The sequence below is a fragment of the Cygnus olor genome, chromosome 1, assembly GCF_009769625.2.
Source record: "Cygnus olor isolate bCygOlo1 chromosome 1, bCygOlo1.pri.v2, whole genome shotgun sequence".
Taxonomy (NCBI): Eukaryota; Metazoa; Chordata; class Aves; order Anseriformes; family Anatidae; genus Cygnus; species Cygnus olor.
The window spans coordinates 108,601,833-108,623,275 of NC_049169.1; the positions used below are offsets into that span (position 1 = coordinate 108,601,833).

General features: G+C 40.6%; 1 protein-coding gene across 4 annotated transcripts in view; it reads left to right on the plus strand.

Annotated features, from left to right (window-relative positions):
• Positions 1-21,443, plus strand: part of JAM2 (junctional adhesion molecule 2) — a 35,772-nt gene that overhangs the window by 3,333 nt on the left and 10,996 nt on the right. For 2 of the 4 annotated variants that reach the window (XM_040576229.1, XM_040576223.1), the window contains exon 2: positions 18,064-18,129. The exons of 1 other annotated variant lie outside the window; for it this stretch is intronic. In XM_040576229.1, coding sequence (XP_040432163.1) covers positions 18,064-18,129 — 66 coding nt within the window. Of the gene's footprint in view, positions 1-17,858; positions 17,967-18,063; positions 18,130-21,443 lie in introns of those variants that run through there. One more of the 4 variants, XM_040576240.1, reaches the window with a different exon arrangement.

Here is a 21,443-nt window from a genome sequence, read left to right on the forward strand (position 1 = left end):
CTACTTGGGAAGGGATCTCCATTTCAGACAGGACTCACCCAGAAGCAGTGATGTTCTGTGGTAAGGTTTTGTCTCCCTCTTCTCGGCCAGCAGAGAGAGTTGTGTCCTGGCTTACCCTGCAGTATCCTTAGTTCAGGTTACTGGCCCCACAGCCTGCTACTGGATGTGCAGAAGAAAAAATGAAGATGAATGCCTTCCTTCATTGCATATGGGAAGCAGGAAATGCACCTGTCAAGTCAAGACAGTCACAATTCCCCTTATTTTCTTCTGTTTAAGGTGACTGTATGCAGGTGGTGGACTTGCTTTTGCTGTTGCTTGGCCTTCATGGTCCTGTTCTCTCGGCTTTAATGCTGCAACAATTCTTTGTTCATGTCATAGGACATGTATTTCTGGTAATTGTGATTACCACAGGGCATCTGGCATCCATGATGAGAGTTAAAATTACCACTGTTATTAGCAAATCTAATTGAGCCTGGATGAGCTCTTCTTGTTCTTGTTGACTATTTAACTGAATTACACCAAGTATTATTACTATTTTTTTCATATATTTCCTCTATGATATCTGAATTCCCTACTATAGAGTATTTTGGCAGCAGTGTGCTGGCTGCCAGGTTCTGCTGCAGGAATTGGCAGATGACATAGCAAATGAGTAAGAACTCACAAGTACTTGAACTTTGACTTCATCTTTTCTCTTTAGTTAACTGACTTAAAACTTGTGGGCTCATCTTTCATGACTTAGAGCTACCAAGCTTGTCTGAGGCCACTGCCTAACCCCAAATGTTATTGGGGAGACACATGTACAGACCTGTTTTTAAAGAAATACACTGAAATTGTTAGAGCTTTTTTACGTATGGCTTCCTCAAAGGGTACCCCAAGTTCTCTTGTTTCTTTTCAAGTGCTGGTGGTCACAAAAGAGACAACTCTTTTTACATACGGGAGAATCTTCTTGTACAACTAATGCTAAAGAAAATTCAGCTCTCATACCATTTCACGAGTGTATAATAGTGGTGCTTATTCACTGAAGCCAGACATTGACATTGTGACATCCATGTAAATCTTCTGCAGTAGCAGTAAGCAAGCTTCCCTTGTTAGATGGGGAGGTGTAGGTTTAGGCTGTCAGTGCATTTGCAGGGGCAGAAACAATTATTAGTTTAGTTCTGAAACCAGGATCTAAAAGTTTGTTACAATCTACTTAGATTCCACCATAACTCTAAAATGTCATCTTTCTCTCAGAGCATTTCTGAAGACAGTCTATTTGTAATCAGTTCCTCACAAGAGGCAATCCCATTTACTTCTCTCAGAGTAAGTAAAGTGTGGTGTCATGCTTTCTCATAACAATGCTAGAGGTCAGTCCAGTGTGAAAACTTAGGTAAAGGAAGATTAGTAAGATGTATCTACACGGCAATATAAATATTTTGTTCATCAAAACAATTAAAGTGTGAGATAGACATTCATATTTGTCATTGCAGGCTATTTGCGAGGGCCATATGGAATGGCTAAATTAAGGTTCCCTTGAAGTTATGGAACAATATAAAACAAGGACACTTGCTTAAAATAGATAGTCTATCACATATATCCACAGGGACCCTAAATTATTGCTGCTTTTTTGTTTGGTTGGTTGAGATTTCTTCCTCCACCATGATAACATTACACCACCATTGGATATTTGGGAAGATAGATGGGTTAAGTTCTTACTTTCCCATTTAGTGGCTAATATCCAATGGTGTGAATGCTTTAATGGAAACTGAGGGAAATGTTATGTGGAAAATGAAAGGCAGTTATTTTACTGGTAATTCTCTTACTGTTAGCTCATCTCTTCCTCTCAAGGAAAACTAATTTTGTAAGACTATTTTTCTTACAGTTTTACTTTCTGACGTGTCCTTTTCCAGCCTGATTAATTCTCTAAGAACTATCAGTTTTAACAAAACACTTCATCAGAAAAGCCCGCCACATCTTTCTTGAAGTGCTGGACATTACTGTGTTGTAATACTACCACAGGAAGCTTAAAGCAAATATTATGGTGTCTTGTAATCAAGACAAATGATACGTTTCCTTCATCTAAATAGTAGTCTTTGGGAAATGAGTATCCCAAAGAATGGGATAGAAAATGAAAGTGGAGCAGCATTTGGATGATCGGCAGCACTTGTGCTCACCTGCATTTCCAAAGTCACTTTTTCTGGAAAGCTCTAATGACTTATGTCACCTTTACGCTCACAGCATACTGTGGAGCACTTGAGTGCTTAGATATGATTTTTTAAAACAGGCAGAAGGTAAGCTTGGCAGCTGAACATCTGGTCCCATTCACTTGTCACTTCCTAACATACACTGGAAGGTGAAGGAGCTTTTGGAGAGGCAAGAAGGGAAAAATAGCCACTTCTGAACAACAGCAAGCAACACAACAGCAGTAGTTGTTGAACCACTGATGAACGTAGCCCCCCTTGGTTAACAGGAATTTAAGGAGGCATCCAGTTTCTCTCAAAGGTTATTCGCAGGGGAAAACATGCTGGGAAAATATGGTAATAAGCTGTTTTTGAATGATTACTTTCTGCGAGTTCTAAACTCAGCAGTTTTCAGTAAGAATCTCCAACTTGCATTGTAATAGCAATAACTTGATCCTGACTGTTTAAAAAAGTAAGAAATGGTCAGAGTTGAGTTAGAAAGAACAGTTCCTACAGGTATGAAGTTTCAAAAGATAGATATTTACTTAGCTTGTTAGGATTAACTTTGTAAGGGTTTAACAGACACTCAAGTCAGTCCAAACCACTGGATCAGGCTTAAGGTGAAACAAAACGTGGTCCGGATGGGAAGTGATGGATTATAGGGTTGTTTTGGCACCAGATAATGTTAACAATAGCAGCTATATTTGCTGTTTGCAAACTGCTAACATAGTACTGGAGGTAGTGATGGAACATGCATTCTTGCTCAAATTAATATATAATTCAGAAACCAAAATGTTTATATAAGGCATGCCTGAGTGTCCAGTATGAATTGGGAGAAGTTCTTGGGGGCAGTATGGTAAGGGCTAGTGTATGCTGACCGGAGTTGGGTTGGAGTTGGAGAGATGTTCATGCTTGGCATACTTGTAAACATATGAGAGAGTGATGCACAGAAGACCAGAGCTTGAATAATACTATGTGAGTTAGACAGCAACTTACCACTTGAGTGTATGGATAGTACCTGTCACTGGTTCATAACTGAAGCTTTCTAGTAGCTGTAGTGGCAAAAATAAGCCAAAACGCATCATCTGGAATTATATCTTTAGTGTGTGTAGGTGTGTTCAGGCTCATGTTATGGCTATCTTTTGTGCTCAAGTACCCTGTTTCTATAAAATGTCGTAAAGAAGCAAACACTTGGGTTTTGCCATTTGAGTACTGGGGCATCTAGACTGATTTTTCTGACCCTTCTCCCGGTCTTGAAGCTGGTAAACCACAAAGATGAGATTTTTTTTCTTAAATTTGTGGCTTCTTGTTTGTGGCTCTTGTTTCATGTTCCCTTACTCCAGACTGACTGGGGTTTTGGGTAGCGTGACAAGGCACTAACACAACTTTGGTATTGTTCAAACCGTTGGTGGTAAACACTTCTGAAAATGTGATTCAGGCGGGCTGTCCTATGTATTTAATAACCATGGGCTGTATGTCTGTATTTGGGAAGGCTGCTTGCCCAGGTAATGATGGAGGAGTCTTTCTGACAGCACTCAGTGCCTGGGGACGAGGCGCACAGGCCCTGCCATGCCAAGGCCTGCGTGTGTCCGGGGCACCGGGGGCCTTGTGCATGGCACTACAGGGCTTTGCCAAGCCCCGCTTGCTGGTCTTACCAGGTTGAGCCTGCCTGCAAACCTGAGATACTGACTTTGAAAGGTAGGTTGGGGAGTAAGTCAGGCCCTGCCGAGAGTAAAGCACCCAGCTGACCCACGGTATGTGACAGGTGTGCAAGTTAATTCTTAATTAAATTAAAGTCCTGAAAGTTAATTACAGACAGTAATGCGTGCTTTCTCTGATACATGTAACAATGACTAAAGACTTCAAATACTGCTCAATTAAACAATTTTTATGAGGATGTCTTGCCAATTAAGATGTTATACCCTCTTCTAAATCTTGAGTTACAAATTTTTGCAACCTGGAGTAGATAAACATGTATATTTCATTGCTTGAGATGTAGAAGATTATAACTGGTCAGGGACTTATAGTACACATAAACAACTCGGGCTCATTTCGGATGTTTGAAACACCTAACTCTGTAGGAGTTGTTAGACAGAGGAGGATTATCTCAAAAACACAAGTTGTAGAATACCAAAGCAAGACAAGGGGGGAGAGGGGGGAATCTCCCTCCTCCAGTGTCCACATAAAGTCCAATTAAAAGTTTGTTAATAGCAATGCTTAGACATTGGAAGAGTTTGTGCAGAAAAGGTCTGTATTGTATGAGTAGACTTAACAACTTTCCATTTAAATGCCAGTAAATATTTGTATGTGAATGAATGAAATGTATTTTATTTTCAGTCAATATTTGAGTTTTCTTTGTGTCTTGCAGTGAATGCCCCTGCTGCTTTCTGCTGACCAACATAATGGTCCTCCCAGGTGTAATGTGATTTACTGATGCACAAAAATGTTGTAATCATTTGAGATGGTCCTGAAAGGAAATCGATATTGAAGGAAACCAATATTTCAATATTGAATACAGCAGTTGAAAATGTTAAAAGGGCAGGAGGAGGGGGAGATTGGGACAGCCAGGTAATAGTAAGAGCCCATAAGGTTTTTAAGATACTGCATTTGTAGTATTGGAGTGACTAGTAAAGCAAACAAATTCAGGGACTCCAGATTTATAGGTAACATCAAAGTTGGTGCCCAGGAGAGGAGATAAAGAGCAGTATGCAGATGCGCACCATAGCGGAAGTATGCTTAGACATCACAAAACAATGTGTGTAAGGTTTTGCTTCTTGCAATACAGTCTGAGACCTTCACATAATTCCATTTTAAGTCAATTTCTTTTTCTTTCCCTTTTCTATATAAGACCTACATCCTGGACATCACTTGATTCCTTGATTCAAACAGTACTAATTAAAACATTTCAGGAGACTTCTGTATCAAGTATGAAAAGTAAATGTAGTTCTCTCTGTGTTGGGTTCAAGCGTTGTTGAAATGACGGGTACTTCCAGAAGATAACGTACTTACAGCACTTGTCTTTGGAGCCTTTCAGTAAATAATGTTCCAGGACATACGAGGCATCTGGGGAAGCTGATTGTCGACAGGGAATCAGCAGCATATATTGAGACATAACTAAAAATTGTTTTCAGCTCTGCATTTCCCCTGTTGCCGAATACTTTATATGTTTCAGTTGTGTTCCAGTTGCATGTCTAGCCAAGTCCTCGACTCTCAACAGCCCACACAGTTGCTGTTTGCTTTCCAGCTGTGTTCAAATTTTTAGTCTCCTTTTTTTGAGGAGGAGGAGGAAGGGAAGAGAATACACTGCTACAAAGGTTTTGTCCAGGTTTTGCAATATGCATTAGTTTTCTAACATAAATAGCTGTTGGGAGAACACACTGACTTTTGTGAGAGAATAATGAAGTGATGTCTGTTTATAAGCTTTTAAACAAAGTTTCTGCAAAGTTTTTAAAGCTATGTAAATAGAGAAAGAGGAGTTGGTATGGCCAGTTCTTACATATGCATCTGAGAGACTTGCAGGTGCAGAGTATTTTTCTCGAGTTAAAGCAAACTTAATGTCTTCTAGGGAACAACAAAGCAGTGCAGAAGGATTTTTCTTATCTTTTTAAGCTAGTCTTCAGTCCCACAAAAAAAGTCCCAGAAAGCTTGTATTCTGTTAGGAAAATATCATAAAAGTTTAAGGCAGATACTTTTTTTTTTTTAGTGGAAAAACAGTTGAATCTAGTAACTATGTAACAGTATACTAAAACCAAAAGATTGTTTTACACTACTTTGTAAAACTGGGAATGAGGTAGTATTTATGATTAGCCTAGTATTTGACAAACTCAGAACAAAACAGTTTTTAATTTCATCTAGTTATTGGGGGGGGCGGGCAAAGTTGAATTTTGGATCCTATTGGCACCTTTAACAAATGATTCTATGTTAATGTATGATTTATTTTATTTTGCTCACAAAACAAAAGATCAACTTGGAGGCAGAGTGGGATTCTGAAGCAATGCTGTATCTATGGCTTCCAGCAGAGATCAGTTGTTGCGAGCGTTTAAGGAAACACTGGGAGGGGGTAGGGAGGAATTTGCCCTTCTTTTGAAGCTGAATTATCTTCATGTTTCATGGAATACAAAGACAGTGAGATAATACCAATATAATATCAATAATATCAGTAGAACTAACAGTGTAGCTTGTGGCCAATATGTACATATATAGAAGTTGTACATATACAAATCCCTTTCAGTTTTGGGATGGGGTAAAAAATCTGAAAATCAGAAGAAAATACAGCGTGATTTTGCTGTTAAGGTTCCAATCCTGTGGCTAGATGCTGCATTTGAATCCCTATAAATGTATGGAGTGCTGTCCATAGGGCTGAAGACTTATAAGCAGAAATGTAATATGAAATCTGATTATTTTAAATTGCTAATTGCAGTGACTGAAAAGTAGATAGTCCGTGACCTTTAGCTGCCTCTGCTTTGGGATGGGAAGCATGCAGGGTGGACAGAGAGTTTCCAAAAATCTCATACAGCCGAATATGTCAAGGGGCTTGGCTATGTAATCAGACTGTTTAAGTGGAAGGTATACGTAGACTTGGCTATAAGGATTCACATAGCTGTAAGCTCTGATGTGGATGCTCTTTTTTCTGTGAAAGAGTAATTCATTTTGTCTTGTAAGGAACCTGGCCCTTAGCTGCCTTAAAACATAACTTGGCACTCACAGCATGGCAACACAAAGCATAAAAGCTTATAGGCTTATTTTAACAGAGGTGCTTTGAGCGGAACTTAGGTGGTGATGAGTTCCCTTTCTAGGAGAGAAATGCAGGTAGCTATCTATTATTCAACAAACCATCTTGTTCCCTTTCTTGGCTTCCTGACCATTCAGAGCTCTCTCTGCTGATGCTAGTTCTGTATAGTGCGGGCTTGATGCAAGACGCGCAGCCTTGCAACAACAGTGGAAATAAATAGGTAAATGTGCTAGATCCTCACCTGACTAAAATATTGTTCTGTGACTTTAGATCTGAAATCTGAAGACTTCATTTTGTGTTTGGATTCCATGTGATTGCAGTGCTCGTGCTGATGTGCGCCTGCCTGTATAATCTTTATGCCAGCATAGTCCTTGGACTGTTCCTCAGATACCTTTCTCAAAAAGAGAGGTCCTTGAACTGAAATCAGTTAGCTGGAGTTGAGTACTCCAGACTGGTATTATTTAGTCTTATTTCTACTGGAAAGTTAAGTTTAGGAAAAAATAGTGTCACATGAGTATCAATATCTCAGGAGGAGTTGGTTATAAAGATAATACAGGGCAGAAGTAGGCAAAGCAAATGGCAAAACAATTTAGGGCAGCTTATGTGCCTATCTGGAAGTCATGATTCCATGAAACGTATCGATCTATTGACTCTAGCAGGCATTTTAGAAATGTAATACGGGGTTTTGACAGTATATACCTTATGTGAATTATAGAGCATTCCAGATACAGCTGTTGTAACCACCAGATTTTTAAGCACTTGTTGCACTTGAGAAGATGGGCCAGGGGGCTGAATCATTAATCAGATACTTTCTATTCTAAAAATATCTAATGGCATAAATAATACGGAATTCCTATCTCTGTGGGTTCCTGGTATTATCTTTGTCTTTGAATTATGATAAGGTTGTCTATTTGATTCTGACAAGACTATTTGTCTTCTATACAATTATTCTGTGCCCTGGATTTATTTATTTATTTATTTTATATTGCAGAATTCCTGACATCTTTTTTCATTCTACTTTTGTGACAGTGAAACAGCTGGTACTTTCTTAGTTTAAGTATTGGCTGACAAGATAATCAAAACATATTACGTGAAGCTTCGAACTAGTGAATTGTGAATGATAGCTTGCTTCCTAAGCTTGCCCTTCTTCTGACGAAAGCAGCAGAATTGTTTGTTAACTAACCTTACCCAAATATTCTCAAGGATGTGCCTCCTGACACATCTCTTCTGTTGAAAAGCTGGGATGATTACTGAGTTAACATTTATGCTTGGTTTAAAAATAAATAAAGCACAGAGTGACTGTGTTTATTCCTGTTTCCTGTGTAACTTTCCAGTGTTCTTCTAGTGTTTTCTAATCTGAATATCCATGTGTTGTTTTGCTTGTATAGCTTTTAATGTGATGAAGACTTTAAGGTGGTTTTTTGTTTGTTTTTTACCCTCTTCATCCCCTTTAAGGAAAATTTGGCACCTATTATACTGTGACCTATTGTTCCTAGCTCTGGCTTCCGGAGGATTTCTTCTAATCACCCTTCTCCTTTCAGTGTGCAAAACATCTTCTGTTTGTTCTAGCTCCTCTTGATATGTAACAGCCTTAATTGAGTCAAAGGAGTGGCTTCAGTCCTGTTCAAATAAATATGCCAGAAGGTGCTCCTATAAAATCAGATATTGAAGAACTAATCTGTCTATTAAAGGCCTGCAGAATTAAGGCTAAAGATGTGTATTTGTACTGTAAACCACAATGTTGGTTGAAAGTAATAGCCATCAAACATGACCGTTAGCTGCTTCTGGCAGGAAGAGACAATTGAGCAAACTTGGCAGCGTAAGGGATCATGTGTGAATGAAAACGGGATGAGCTAATTTGGCAAACTGTGTGCAGATAATTAGGAAGGGTTCACCAGATTCTTTTGGCCAAGAGAGAAGAGGCCGTTGTGCTTGCAGCTCATATTAGCAGAGTCTGGTTTGTAGTCTGGAGGAAAAAAAAAAAAAAAAGAATACATAGCTCTGTGCTGCTGATCAAGGCACGATGCAGTCCTAAAACTCATGGTTCAAATGAAATTCAGTCAAGTGGCACCCCACCCCCACCTATTGGAAATGTCTCAATCCCAAATTCACAAAGCATTACACAGCTTCTCAGAGAGTATATCCATTTAAAGAGTATTCTACTGTTTTTGGTGAGACTTTGATTTTTTTTTTTAATGGGCACACAAGCTAGAATGAAGTCATGGTACATCCCAATCAGCAAAAATTGAATGGAAGGAAGCCTGTGCAAAGCCCTCTTTAAAAACTCACCCCAAGGAGCTGTTCTTGCATCCATTCCCTATTAGCACAGAAGTATATTCTGGGTGAATGCTTCCTTCAGAGACAAACTTTTTTTTAAGCTACCAGATTTCAGATGGATCATCTCTTTCAGTGGGGCACATGTGACAATGCTGACTTGGTTTTGATTATTACACTTTTCTGAAAATGAGACGTTTGGGTGTAGTTGGTCTAATGAGCTATCCCACCTGCTACTTGGGATCTCTGCAGTGCACAGTTCTGGCTCATTATGTGCTCCTTTACCATTAAAAGCCAGAACTTAATATGTACACATCCCCTGCAGTGCAGTTTGTAGAATGCTTAGGTTAATCAAAAAGGGGTTGAGAAGACCTACTGGGAAAAACTGTTATAAACTTGAGAAAGGACTGAAGTTGCACAGGAAATTTGGTTCCGGAATATATGGATGAGACTACCTATGGAAAGAGACATTCCCGCACTGGAACAATGTGGAGTCTACTTCCATGCTTGGAAATCCCAGAGGCCTGATGGTTTTCCTTGAATCTGGAAATAGGATCCTACGCTCAGGGAGTTAAATGACTCCTCTGGCTCTGAGCAAGCAGGAACTCCAGTTTTACATGGTGTATACTGGAATCATAACTAATGCTGGCTGTCACAGTTGGAAAGCAAATTAAATTTGTTTTCAGGCTTTTTTAGGTTTGTGTGTATTTGCAGGTATATAAATGCTCAACTTCTTGAAAGTGTTTATCCTTTTGAAATTGCCCAGCAGTTCCAGCAAAAGTCACTTGAGCCTGGTGCAGACCCTTGAAATCTATCATGAAATTTGACTGGAAATGTTGCCTGAATGGTTGTGGGTTGTTTATGTTGGTTTTCTGTTGTGTTGTTTTTTTTTGTTGTAATTGTTGCGGTTTGTTTTTGGTGGGGGTTGTTTGTTTTCTCCACTTCCTCGTCTCTCGTGTGTTTCAGGGCTGATTTTACGGTTGATGTAAATCAGCCTGGTACTATTGACTTCAGAGGATCGCGCCAGTTTGCACCGGGGACCCAGCTTTGTTTCGTATACTCGGTCATCATGCTACGACAACTTCTTGAGGTATTTGCACAGGCTGGTGTTCAGCTGAAGCGTTGCACCCAGCAGTGCAGCTGGAGACCTGTTTCTTCAACTCCGCTGCTCTGTGTTACATGAGGCATGTGCAACAGCAGTGGCAAAGAGACATTTCCTCGCGTAGCCCCTTCTAATGGTCTTTTTTAACCCAATGGCACCAGACACAAGTCTTCAGCATCCGGATCCACCTCAAAGCAAGCATTGGGAGCCAGCCAGGGCCCTGCCTGCGGCCTGCCTGTGCACCCTGCCCAGTTGCTGTGGAAACCGCTGTGGAGCAGCACCAGCGAGCGAGAAACCAGCCCTGTTGTGGGGCCTGGCTGGGACAAAACCCCATACCCTGTTGTCACAGGCTCCATGGAGACAGGGGGAGCAGCGGGTTTGAGTCTTGTGAAAGTGAGAGCTATAAATGCTTGGTTAATAACACAGGCTTTCTGGATTGTCTGTCTGCTGGGATACAGTCTGTGCTGTGTTGAACCTGTGCAAGCTGTGAATTCGAACATGAGGAGAAGAGGAGGCAAAAAAAAAAAAAGAAAAAACTTTGAATGGAATGGAATTTTACATTTTGATTATAAATAAAAACATTCTCTTTTTTTTTTTTTTTAATTTCCCACACCGTGTCACACAGTAATTTGTGTCGGGTCTGCTGAAAGCACTTAGGAGGCTGTTTAGTTTCTCTGGAATTCATTTACTTTGGTGTTCAGTTTCTTTGGAAAGGCTGACCTAAATAATCTCCTACTTTTTTGTCCCATGCCACTTGTTTGTTACTCCTTGCTTTTTCCTCTACAAGCACTTCCAGTTCAGTCTTGCCAGGGCCGACTGTCCTTGGGGCTGTGCTCCGAAATGATCATTAACTTGATCTTAAAATCTTGGGACTACTGCTGGTAAATTCAGATAATTCACTCTGAAAACTACAGTCTCTTTTTATTCTTGACCTTCTAGATAAGTAAAAATATCTCTAAAGTAAAAGTAAAGGCATCATCAGCTGGTGTGCTAGCCTTTCATATTGTACTGAGCAGTTCACACGAAGCTGAGCATTAAATCATCCCTAGGCTGGCATCATGAATGAAAACTTCTTTGCTAGTCTGCTCTATAATTGAGGCATTATAACAAAAGAGCTCTTCCCCCTCCTGTGGGACTGAGAGCTCCTGAGATCATCCAATACCAGCTTTCAATGCAGGTAGAAATCCCACTCCGAGTCACTTTCTGACAACGCTGTTACTGCCCTGTGTGATAACTCGCAGCTGGATGAACGCAGGGTTCTCTGTTCTGCTTCTCATGTGATTTCCATCACAAAGGCAGAGTTTTACTGACACTGATGAAACAAATGACTTTGCTAACAGATGAGTGTGAAGAATTGTTTTTGTTTTTATTTTTATGCTATATTAAATAAAACAGCAAATTTCTGTATTAAGTTCTATACCTCTGGATGTACAATAAGTAGTAAATCCAAGGAAAACTAGAAGTTGAGCAGCTTGGCCATTTAAACTCTTTGTCACTTTAACCTAAGTTGTCTTCTGAAACAACCTACTACTCTGAAATGTTTTGAGAAACCAGCCTAAAGTACACTTTGCTTTGTTATGATACAGGTTTTGCAGGCAAGGCACCTGAAAACTTGACTGCTTTGTCTCACCTGGGTATCTGTAGACAATGTTTTCTTCTGAATCTGACTGCCTTTGCTGTTAATTTGAGAGCTTTTAATGAAAAAGAGTGAAGAGAGTGTCTGATGATTTACCCAGCAAGACACGTAATGTGTCTGCGGGTTAGATTGCTAACTACCCTACCATCTGGATGCTGGCCTTGTTATCAGCTTCAAATGTATGGCTTTGCTCATGGGAGCAGACAGAGGGGAGGATTACTCCGTTACTCAGTGCATGGCTCTGAGCCTGGTCTGGAAGGGGGAAAAAATGCCTTAGGGCTTGGGGAAATTTTTTGTTGTTGTTTTGCAGGGATTGGGGGAAAGGTCAATTTTTGTGTGTCATATACTACTCAGCTATAGAGTTGGAATTTTAATTTTCTAATAGTTGCTCTTCCAAAAGAGAAGCCAAACCAAATAACTGGATTTAGCAGTTTTTTTGGTTTTAGTTCCCAACTCTCTTCCCATGCTCTGAGAAACTAGTCCATTTCTCCATGAATAAGAAATTCATCAGGAATTAGAAGAGGACTTGTAGAAAACGGGGGAGGTGTGGGAAGGAGGGAAGGCTATCAGGTATTTATGTGCACAAATCAAAGTACCTTACAAGGCTTTTCATAAGATTATTGATCTAGTTATGGAAAAGGCACTTTCTATGGCATAAAAGTTAGGCTGTTACTCTGCCTATGAATTTCTTTCCCTATCCCCTTATTCTCTGTCCCTTCTGAATAACTAAAAGCTTGCTGCTTCTGTACCTCTGTCATCCCAAGAGTCAAGGCCAAGATACTGCATTTCTAGTACTGTTTAAGGAGTGAAAATAACTAGTCATATGTTTTTCCTTCAGTTCGAAACACTAGCAGAGCACAGATGCAACTAGAACAACTTTTTTGTAGTGCCAGGAAACCAGCACTGCATCATACTGAGGAGCAGTTTTCCGTATAATTGTAGAGTCTTAGAAACTTTACTAAATTAAAAGCAGTTTCTTCAAGCTAGTAGAAAAACTTCTCGTTTGCCACTGACGCGTGGATAACACATGTACATGAAGTAGGATCTCTAGTTTGTATTTTTTCATGGTTAAAAACATCAGCAAGGGCTATGTCCTAATTAGCCAATAAGAGTGTTTAAAATCTTGCCACGTATTTCACAGTGTGTTAAGATACTCTCAGGAACTGTATGTATTACCACCAGCTCCAGTGCCTGAATGACTAAAACTTGCCTTGGTTAAGTCCAGCAGTTTCCAAAACACTACAACAGTGCTGCTGACAGCTACCGCATAAGCACAGGGGTGGCTGAGAAACCCCTTAGGTTCCTTTTATGTTTTAGACCCAGTTTGTCAACCCAAAAATGTGCCTTCTTCCCTGGATTACTATGCTTTATGCAGTCACAACACACCTAGTAAAATACAAACTTGCAATCCGCATCTGGATTTTAGTGGACTCTATTACCACTTTACAGCCTCTGCCTGAATTGAGACTGCTACCTTATTTGTTTTCTGTGGCTAAAGGTGTGCAGGGTGTTTTTTTTGTGAAACATATAAACTCTGCCCAAAGTAAACCCTGCTCTGTCATTATTAAGATTCAAGAATATTTGTAACTCAAGATAAATGAAGGACGGAAGTGGAGATTTTTTTTCTTTTTTTTTTTTCCCCATCATGTCTGGTAATTTCTTCTAGCCCTTGTCTGAAGTTTGAGCACTTAATGCCCTATTTATATTTCCTAATGAGGCTACTTCACTCAGTTCCGGCTACATTTTGGTGCATAAATCACTGATTTCAGAGATTAGTTAAGGACTCTGGCACGCATTCTGGAGACTCTTGCAGTCATGGAGGCTGTTACTACTCCAGAGCTCCCTCCAACATTTTTGATGGAGGCTAGCATTCACCAAGCAAAATGGATGGAAGACAAAAGCAGCTTAAACACTCAAATGGTGACAGCAACATGTCTGGGTCAGACCTGTGGTGTGAGCCCTGGATGCCTGTTTTTCGCCCACCTCCGGGTAACACTGTTCTAGCCTGCCAATATCCTGAGCTGGATGGCAGCCTTTTGCTTGTAGCGACCATATTTTGGACTCCTAAGGAGAATGGGAGTTACTCTCTTCTGAGTTGATAAACAAATTCTGTCCACAGTTAGGTAGCTTCTCTTCTCCTGTCCCCCATTTATGGACTATGCCATCTATGGGTACTTCTCATAGGGAAAAATTCGGCAACAGAAGAGCCAAGCCCCATGGGAGTGTTTAAATGACAAGATCATGGCAAGACTCAAGGTGTCATTTGATTAAGTAACGGTTGGCTTCCTGTTCTGTGGTTGAGTACGGTAAGAGAACTGTCTGCATTATCGCTTTATTCTCGGGACATCGGACTTCCTAAACCTTCAGTATCCTCTGAAATCCTTTGTTCAGCTTTGCCCTAGGCCACCTGTTACTTAGAACTTGGCAAAACAAATACCAAGAGGCTGTGTTTTCTCTTGTACTTATAACTTTGTTTTGATTCTGTTCTCATGTAATTTCCTCCAGGCACCACTGTTTCCTTCGGTTTGGTTTGACTAATGTGCTTTTCTTTGATTCCCCAAGCGTCAGTTTACAGCTCTGTGAGGGATTATCAAATGGAAAGCGTGCATTTTGTGGGCCTACTTCTAAACAAATGAAGCTGCTCCCATGTAAGAGTGTGTGTGTGGGGGGGTGGCGTCAATCTGTGTATAAAAGCATCTGATGAACAAAAAGTTTGGTGGTACAGTAATCTGTTATCTTTTCTCTATTGCTCTTTATATGGTGAATTAAAATGCAATGCTTAAGTCTTGGATTCTGAATAATTGGCAGACACTTCTGAAAGGACATTTTAAGGAAGAGGTACTCTAGCTTTGAAGACCTCTTCTGTTTTTCTGCTCGATCAAGCTTTAATTGTCACCCGTCTCTGCACCAGCTTAATTTACAGTTCAGACTCAAGCACCGCTTGAAGAGGAGCATGTATATGTGTGGTTTGTGTGTGATGAGGAGGGCTGTGTGCATGCTGAGTATGAATTTCTTTTTTTTCGTTTTGTTTTTCTGGCATATTTTGTATGTATTACATTGCATGCTAGAGTCCTTGTACATTTGTAATTCCCTTGATGCAAGAGGAATTATACAGACTTGGTACAATTGCAAGCTCATGATACAAACTACGCAAAGTAATTTAATGATAACTTCCATACAAATAAGTGCCATGATCCTGCCCCAGAAGTCATAAAACATTTCTTATTGTGTATTCTAACTCATGAATACTTAAAGCACATTGATGAGCTTCATGACTTCTGTATTATGGAGGAAGAGAGAGAATTTTCAGGTTTATGAAACTGTGGATGAAATAAAGTGTTGGACTGCATGTGTTCAAGCTGTTTTGTGTCCAGAAAGAGATGGCTGATGTGCCAGTAATTTATAAATGGCTTTAATCCTCCCCCCAACAAGTCCTAGAAATGCATCCAAAGCATTACCTGCTGTCAGGGCCTCAGAACAAAATCGTCCCCCCCATCATGAGAACGTGAAGGAAGATATTCTTTCAGTAGATAACATGATTTGTTATCTGTTGGTGTATAGGACATGTTGTTTTTTTAATTGTTCTGGAAACAGTATAGTTTGGGTAAAAATAAAAAGAGAATTTTCTTCCCATAAACCTAAATAAGGCTTAATAGGCAAAAAGGAAAATTATTTCAGCCCTTATTCTAGACCAAGCTTAGACAAAATCAAAGAGATGTGCTCTGTGTGTATGTGCAGGAGCAGCTGTTACTCTGGGAGGTGCTGGAGGAGAGGAGGGCTTCCCTCCTCTGGTGTAAGCAGGGTTCCTTCTGTGGTTTGTGTTCTTTTTTTAAAAGTCTAACAAGAAAGTTTCCTTTCTGGATCGAGTGGAAAAAATTTGCACGCACTATTTGTAATGGAAATATTTTTTTTCTATTTTAGTATTATAAGTGAACATAAATGGCATTGCTTAAATTGTCATCTACACTTTATATTTACTTTCATATTATACTTTCATATTACAGACTCTGCTGTAACTATTTTGGGGTGACACAAAGATGACAATACAATTAAAGAGTATTGTAGGACAGCATAGTTAACACACAAATTTGGATCCGTTGGTAATCTGTACATGTGAAAATTCACTTTTTGTTGCCAAGTATGAAGCTATATTCTTGTAGAAATGAGAAATGTTGGGGTTTCATTTGGAGGGAGGTGGTGAGATGTGTAGGAAGCAGCATCTCTGAGTAGAAATACAGGTGTACTGGGTATGGGTGCCGAGGTGCTGGCAGTGGGGTGCTGTGGGGCCGCTGCATGAGGTGATGCCAGAGCTGCCCCGTGCTGGCCCCAACAGCCTCACCGCAGGGCATGGCCGGGCCCCGCAGCCAAGATGGCGGCGCCTCGCCTCGGGGGCAGCCTGGGGAAGGGACCGCAAACACCGCACGGCAGGGGGCGGTGAGGGGAGCAGTGTAATGGGCAAGTGATGTCTCTGCCTTTATCGCAACCCATGAGCTTTTTCATATTTTTTTCATCCCTCTGCCCAGTTAAGGAGGTGGAGTGAGAGCGGCTGGGTGGGTGCCTGGCAGCAAGCTAAGGTCAACCCACCACTACAGGATGCCATGAATGAGCGACTGCTTTAGTGGTGGGGACTCAGATAGCTATTCTAATCGCTGCTCCATGACTCAGATGGCCACAGGAACAGTTTGGATGGAGAACTCCATCTGCAGTGACACACTTGAACAGGGGATGATCTCTAATTGAGAAGAAAACCATGAAATGACTCATTGACAGTATCTTTGTATGTAGAGAAAATGGCATACTCAGAGGTTTGAGAACCCCTAGCTGAAAGCCAAATAAACTCACACAAGTGAGAAATGAGGAACATACTTTAACAGAAGTAATGAACAATCAAAATAAAATAGTAAGAAGCAGAGGATTCTTCATCTGTTCATGTCTTCAGATCAACATTGGATGTCCTGGGTATGCATAATGGGGGGGCGAGAAACTGATTCTTGAATAAAGGAGGTCTGTACACACAAGAGAGGCAAATAGTGAGATGAGATTAGATTAAATGGAGTAAGGCTAAACTAGTTTCTGTCAGTCAGAGAACATTATACTCTTATTTTGAACAAGCCATATTTCTAAATGTTGTTCATGGTGAGAGGGACTCAGTTGTTGTTCATACCCTCTGTAGCAATTGTTCAGTTGGCTGATGCAGACATAGGAAATGGGATATGAAATGAGTGTCCATGCTGTCTTCAAAACCAGTCTAAACCACTGGAACTTGAGATGCTTTTGAAAAGAATGTTAATGTAAACTTGTGTAAGGAACTGTATTTATCTATTAATAAGCAGTTTTAACCACTTGGTAGACTTGTTGCCTGCCATGGAGTAACCAGAAAAACTGATGGACTGTTCTGCCCTGTAGGAATACTTCTGAATCATGAGGGAATGCACACTGGTGTCCTTTCTTGAGGAGAGCAGCTCTCAAGAGAAGATGTATAATGAGATGCAGTGAGGGAGAGGGTAGCTTGGTGGGGATCAATGCAGGGCTAATGGTGATTTCATGCATTTTGTCTGGGTCTCTCTTGTATTGAGTATACTGAAATTCCAAAAATGTATGCTTTTCTTGTTTGTTTGTTTGTTTGTTTTTTTATCTGTTTCATATAAAACTATAGAAATGTTGACTCATGTTTTCTTCTCAGTTTAAGGAGAATTCAAGGTAACCTCCAGTTACTGCTTGCATTTGTTATCCTGGAGAAGTAGTACATGGTATTCTTCAGTAAACAAGCCTGCCTTGTAATAGAAATACCATGGAAAATATGCTCATAGGTTAATAAAGTCTCCAGAATTAAAAACAGACTGAGATGTTGCCACAGTATAAACAACATCTATTGTTTATGTAGTATTTCTCACATGTAAATATTATCATGCCGTTGTAAAAGAGAAATATTACTATTTTTTTTACAGGTGCCAGGACAGAGAGAGAAAGATACGAATTGTTCAAGGCCACCCACGTGGCCAGTCCTGTTCTAACTCTTAGTCCCCATGCTCTCCCTAGCAGAGAATATCTAATCCGTCCTGTGTAAGGAAGTCTCAAAAACATTGCTTGTAACTAGTGAAGCACCTATGAAAGTACAAGTTTATTACTGAATTGTCTTTTTTTTTCTGTCCCCTTGCAGATCGTAAGGCAACTGGAATTTCTATTGAAACGGATAACAAAAATGTAAAAGCAGAGGAATTTAAGGGTACAGTATGCATATTGCTCTGATTAAAAATACATGGGATAAATACATGCAAGCTATGTAGACAGCTGGGCAGTTAAGATTGTCTTCCTTTTTCCTGGGGAGTATTGCTCCTACTCTCTCTGTTGGCTCTTATTGTAACCTTAGTTTTGTCCCCACTTTAGGTTACCTGTGGAGTTGGACTAGATGCTCTCCAGAGGTCCTTCTCCACCTATTCTATGATTCTGTGACTTGTTTCTCAGTCCTGATATTCCACTCTATAACATCTGTCTGGTTTCCTTCCATGTAAAGTGCTGAGAAATGATAGAAAAGAGATGCATTAATTATCTTTTTAAAGACTAACGTCTTTAAAAAAAAAAAAAGGAGATAGAGGGAGAACAATTGTAAATCAGCTATTCTTGGTATATGTGATTTAATGATTATTTTTAATTGCCAATGACTAGAATGTCTGTTTTAAAATAGACGTATATATTTTATTATCTATAAAGACAATCATTTTCAATAATCAGATACTGAAGTTAAGGATGCAGGGAAGAAAACCTGATGTTTGGATAGGTGAGAAAGAGATGCTAGTAGTGTGTAGGTATGTGAGGTTTGTAGGCTACGGGTTTCTTTGTTTTTATTGCATTTGTTTGGAATGCAGAGAGAAGGGAATTTGGGAATCAAAAGAACTGTTTGCTGAGGTTTAGGCTTTATTCATCCATCTGAGATAATAATGAAATAGTGATCTCTGAAACTGTCAGCTGTGTTAAGTATTTTTGTCACTTTTGAGGAAGAAAAATGAATACATTTAGAGCTTAGTACAGGACAGAGGAGAGAGGAGCTTGATTGGCTTCATGATCTCTCTTTGTCTTCTCTTTTTTTAAAAAATGTGTGGCTTGTACTTTGTTCTTTTCTTATTTCTATAATAGAGTGAGATCAGTTTAACATAACTAAAAGCTATGCTCTTTTCTTTATATGTAGCAGCACCAAGGGAACGGTAGCAGCTGATAGACTTAGCTATTCATCTAAATGCAGCTGATCTGAAATGCGTTTTTCTTTTCTCTTCCAACTCCTGGTACAGTTGAGGAGGGCTAATCAAATGATCGGCCTGGACCAGACATATATCCAAAGTAAACATTGTCCAGACCTCTCCAAGATCCCAGATGGTTCTTCCCAGGCTGGTAGATCGTGTGCTGATGCACAGCTTCCTGTGGGTCCACCATAATGAAAATCAAGTAGACCTGTTCTGGAAAATACTTCTCACTGATACCATTAGTATGAAAAAAAAAAAAAAGGGCAGGAGAAGGGAACTATAACCAAAGAGGGATTTTATTATGATGTCTCTGTTCCATGTTTATTCTTCATCTTCCATTCTATACCTTTTATCTGGATAAGATCAGTGGAAGGGCATTAATACTAGCATCTTCTGAAAGGAAGATAATGTGGCATGCAAGGCAGGGGCAGCTCCTTCAGGACAGAGGTGACTTGTTAAGCTGAGAACACTTCAGCTGAGTTGTCTCTGTGTCAGCTAATACAGACTAGCTCATGGGACCAGCCAGCTGTCACAAGGTCAGTAGCAAAAGCAAGCTGAGCTTGAGTGATGGCTTTTCTTTGTTAGAAGGATACAAAAACAAAATGGAAAGGAAACTTTAGCAAATCTTAAGATTCAGGAAGCCTCCACCCATCCACACAACCTGAAGTCAGGAACCTCAGGCTTCCTGAGTGCACAGCATGTTTTTCGTAGCAGCCAGCGCATGTGTAACATGTTTCTGGCAAAGAATGCACTCCTGCCCCAATTTTTCTTTCAAGTCTGGACAATTTTTCCCCGTGGGAGATTCTCAAGGCCACCAGCCTGGTCCCTTTGAAACATTTTGTTTCTCCACAGAACAGACCTGGGAAATGAGACAAAGGGGTGAAGGGGTAGATCTGCTGGTACCTCTTAATCACACTGCAGCCCTTTTTGCTGAGGTTGGAAATGAGGGTGACAGTTAATGCAGATGGACTGTGTGTTTGGTCAGTGGATGTTTGCTTCCTGAAAACTAGAGAGGCACTGCCAAAACTTTGAAGGCCTTTGATCTGTGATGCTCTGACCTGTATTGGACGATGAGCAGTTGAGATCAATGGTGTATTTGTTTCTTTTGCAAAAACTCCCCGGAGATGCTAAATTTCACTTTATTAATAGATTCAGAGCCAGTCAGATGTGTGGCTGGAAACAGTATCAGAGGAAAGATTCCAGACAATTCTTAATAATACTTTGACTTAAAGTATTTGCTGGAGGAAAGAAAAAATATATATATATTTTCCAGCATGCTGTTCCACTGACAGTGGAACTACTGAAATGCTGAGTTTGTCCTGATAATTCGCCTATACAGCTCACATCTTCTCTCTCTCTTCAGTTCCCCCGTAACTCTAGCATTGACCATAGGCCACAGTTATTATGATGTAAGCTCCATATTAGAGATGGCATGCGCTTATGCCCTGCTGCGAGGGAGAAAGAACAATTGACCTGTTTGGCCTGGTTTCTACCCAGCTATGGCAACTACAGTAAAAATCAGTAACTCTTGAAATCTCAGCCTCTGTGTACAATGGTGTCTTACTGCCTGGCTGTTGGAGCCCAGCCCAGTGTGCCTGGAGTCCTGGGGGTCTTTGTCCCAAACTGACAAATGCATTTGCTGCTTTTCCTTTTGCAGGTTCAGTCAGTAGCAAGGCTCAGTGTGTATACCAGAGATGCATGTGCAGACTGCCACATACAAAGCACTGCTTTCAGCAGCACCCACATGTAGTACTACCTGGGCTCATGTAAAACATTAAGTGTAGAAGACCAAGCGTCGTTCCTCCACTTTGGAGTTTGGAATTCACTGGTGGAAGTGCTCATACAACACTCTCTGGGTTCAGAAGCACATGCACGTTCTTGGATCTCCTGAGTCCTGGCATGGATAGCCCTGCTACCCCTGCCTGGACCCTGTGCTTCCTACTTGCCAGTTCACCCAGCCTGAGGTTTGCTAGTGAGCTACGTACCCCCAGGCACACCAGGTTTGGGGAAAGATACAAACATGGCACATACACCACACACCTCCACTTCCAGCAGCCAGTGCCATAGGCTCGGGGGTGCCTACACCCCCAGTGTGACCCCAGTTGCTGGCCCCAAGTTCACTCAGTCCCCTCCCCTCCATCCCTTCCAGCCTGGCACTCCAGGCACATGTGCTTCTGGACTCGCCAACACACACTCCTTAGATCCATGGCTTTCCTACTGCTGACTCAGAGACTGCACTCGCTGGCACCACAGGCCCATCAGTTTAATTGGAGACAGATGGTCTTTGTCATTGTGTTCTGTC